At 50.8% G+C, this 2457-nt stretch overlaps 1 protein-coding gene across 1 annotated transcript; it reads left to right on the forward strand.

The window, feature by feature from the left end:
• Positions 1–150: 150 nt before the first annotated feature.
• Psmb6 (proteasome subunit beta 6) lies at positions 151–2186 on the forward strand. Its single transcript, XM_005399601.2, has 6 exons — positions 151–288; positions 667–734; positions 1160–1291; positions 1413–1542; positions 1725–1869; positions 1965–2186. The coding sequence occupies exons 1-6, from the start codon at positions 187–189 to the stop codon at positions 2105–2107; spliced, it is 720 nt and encodes a 239-aa protein (XP_005399658.1). The 5' UTR covers positions 151–186; the 3' UTR covers positions 2108–2186.
• Positions 2187–2457: the final 271 nt, after the last annotated feature.

Raw genomic sequence — 2457 nt, forward strand, 5'->3', positions numbered from 1 at the left:
ACTCCTTCTGTTTGTTCCTTGTCACACTGCTATCAAGTGCTCCCTGTCGCAAAAGAGCCGTCCTTTCTCTGCCCTTCTGCCGTCAACCGTTGCACAGTTTCACTCCCAGAATCCCTCAGGGACCGACTAAAGAGAGTGACAGAGCGCTTTACGACAGTTGCTTTGTGGTAGCACCGGGAGAGAAAGATGGCGGCTACCATGCTGAGGGCTAGAGAAGCGGGACCTGCATCCGCCTGGGGGCCGGAGGCCATCGCCCCAGACTGGGAAAACCGAGAAGTCTCCACAGGGGTGAGGAGGTTATTAAGGTTCAGGAGAAATGCGCGGGGGAAGAATGCAGTCGGAGTCTGTATGGGAGAAGGGAGGCTGTGTGTTATGCTCGAGGCAGAGCAATATTCTGAGGATGTTAGAGAGGTGTGGTACATTCGTGGCGGGAGGTATAGGGTGGGTAAAGTGCGAAATTCTAAACTCCTGCGGGGTGAGGGAAACCTCTGGGCTTTGAGGGTTGAGATTCTGGTATTCCGCGCAGTGTTAAGCCTCCCCTACCGCCTGGTACTTGAAAATGCGTCCACGGCTCAGGAATTCTGTATTCCGGGATCTGGGTGAGATGGTTGAGGTTTGTGCATCCAAGACAAAGTGGAAAGACACATCTTTTCCCCCTTTCCCCAGACCACGATCATGGCTGTGGAGTTTGACGGGGGCGTGGTTCTGGGGGCGGACTCCAGAACAACCACTGGGTGAGCTGAGCACAGATTTGTGAAGTCTTCCCGCCTTCCCTTCCTACCCTACCTGCTAGCAGCCCCCTGCCTCCACCCGTGTCCTGGTGATGGAACTCAGGGGCCTCACACATGCCAGGCAAGCACTCTGCCACTGAGTTACACCCTCAGCTGTGTCGGCCCATTTTTAGCCTTCGCAGACTACTGTAGGAAGAGAGGTCTCTCCTTTTCCAGAAAGTAAAGGTTTGTCCCAGCTTCTTCTACTTCCGGTTCCTGTCATGCTTTTGTGAACTCCGTATAAAAGTCTGTCCTTCATCCAGGCTCCTTCAGTTTGAATGAGAACCAAAAGGCAGTTCTGGAACCCCAGAGTCCTGAGAAGTGGATAGTGATAAAATGGGGGTGGGAGGTAGGTGGGGTTCTGCCCTCACGATTCTGCCCTCTTGCAGGTCCTACATCGCCAATCGAGTGACTGACAAGCTGACTCCTATTCATGACCGAATTTTCTGCTGCCGCTCAGGTTCAGCAGCTGATACCCAGGCGGTAGCAGATGCTGTCACTTACCAGCTTGGTTTCCACAGGTGCTTGTGGGGCGGGGAGCAGCAAGTATCTGAATGGAGGTGGGACCCGGGCTGCTAAATGTTTTAACTCGCAGGTCCTGATACTGCCTTCTTTGTGACTCCCTTTCACCCCCATATCTAGCATTGAATTGAATGAGCCTCCACTGGTACACACAGCAGCCAGCCTATTTAAGGAGATGTGTTACCGATACCGAGAAGATCTGATGGCAGGAATCATCATCGCAGGCTGGGACCCTCAAGAAGGAGGGCAGGTCAGTGCCTCTCAGAACACTGACGTCAGGCCTTTGAGCCTCTCTCCACCCCAGCTATTTTCTCTTTTCCGTCCCTATCTCACTTACATTTCATTCTTCCCAGACCTACCCCACAACAGAGGTAAATATAGTAGTGCTGAGAGAAGGGAACAACTGGTGACTTTTCTCCTTCCTTCTGGCAGGTCTACTCAGTTCCCATGGGAGGCATGATGGTAAGGCAGTCCTTTGCCATTGGAGGTTCCGGGAGCTCATATATCTATGGCTATGTTGATGCTACCTATCGGAAAGGCATGACCAAGGAGGAGTGTCTACAGTTCACTGCCAATGGTAAGAACTTGGTTTTTTAACACCTATGAGGTTCAAGCCTCCATACCCCAGCTAGACCAACAGACTCCAACCCAATGTCCTCCTTTTATCCACAGCTCTTGCTTTGGCCATGGAGCGGGATGGTTCCAGTGGAGGGGTGATCCGCCTGGCAGCCATTGAAGAATCAGGGGTTGAACGGCAGGTACTTTTGGGAGACCAGATACCCAAGTTCACTATTGCCACTTTACCACCCCTCTGATCCTGAGATTCTAGGCTGCAATAAGAGACGACAATACCCCTAATGATACAAAATTTAATAAACAGTTTGTCAAAGAGCATCATTGTGCTTTTGGGTTCTTTTCTTGACCTAAAGCCTGAACTTGTCTGGTCCACATTTATATTTGTCTAAACCACTACATTGAGCGCCAAGGAAATTGGAAAGAAGATGAAAGAAGTTTAGGAATGCTCCATTCCTCACGAAACCTAACCATGGGTGGTTTTCAACCCTCTTTCTTCAGACCATTTTGTCCCTGTCATATCCAGGTACTTTAACCACCAGAGTGTGGTTGATATGGGGACTAACAGCAACACTCACTGTTCAAGTCCAAG

The sequence above is a fragment of the Chinchilla lanigera genome, unplaced genomic scaffold (genome assembly GCF_000276665.1).
Source record: "Chinchilla lanigera isolate Chin_1 unplaced genomic scaffold, ChiLan1.0 scaffold00066, whole genome shotgun sequence".
NCBI lineage: Eukaryota > Metazoa > Chordata > Mammalia > Rodentia > Chinchillidae > Chinchilla > Chinchilla lanigera.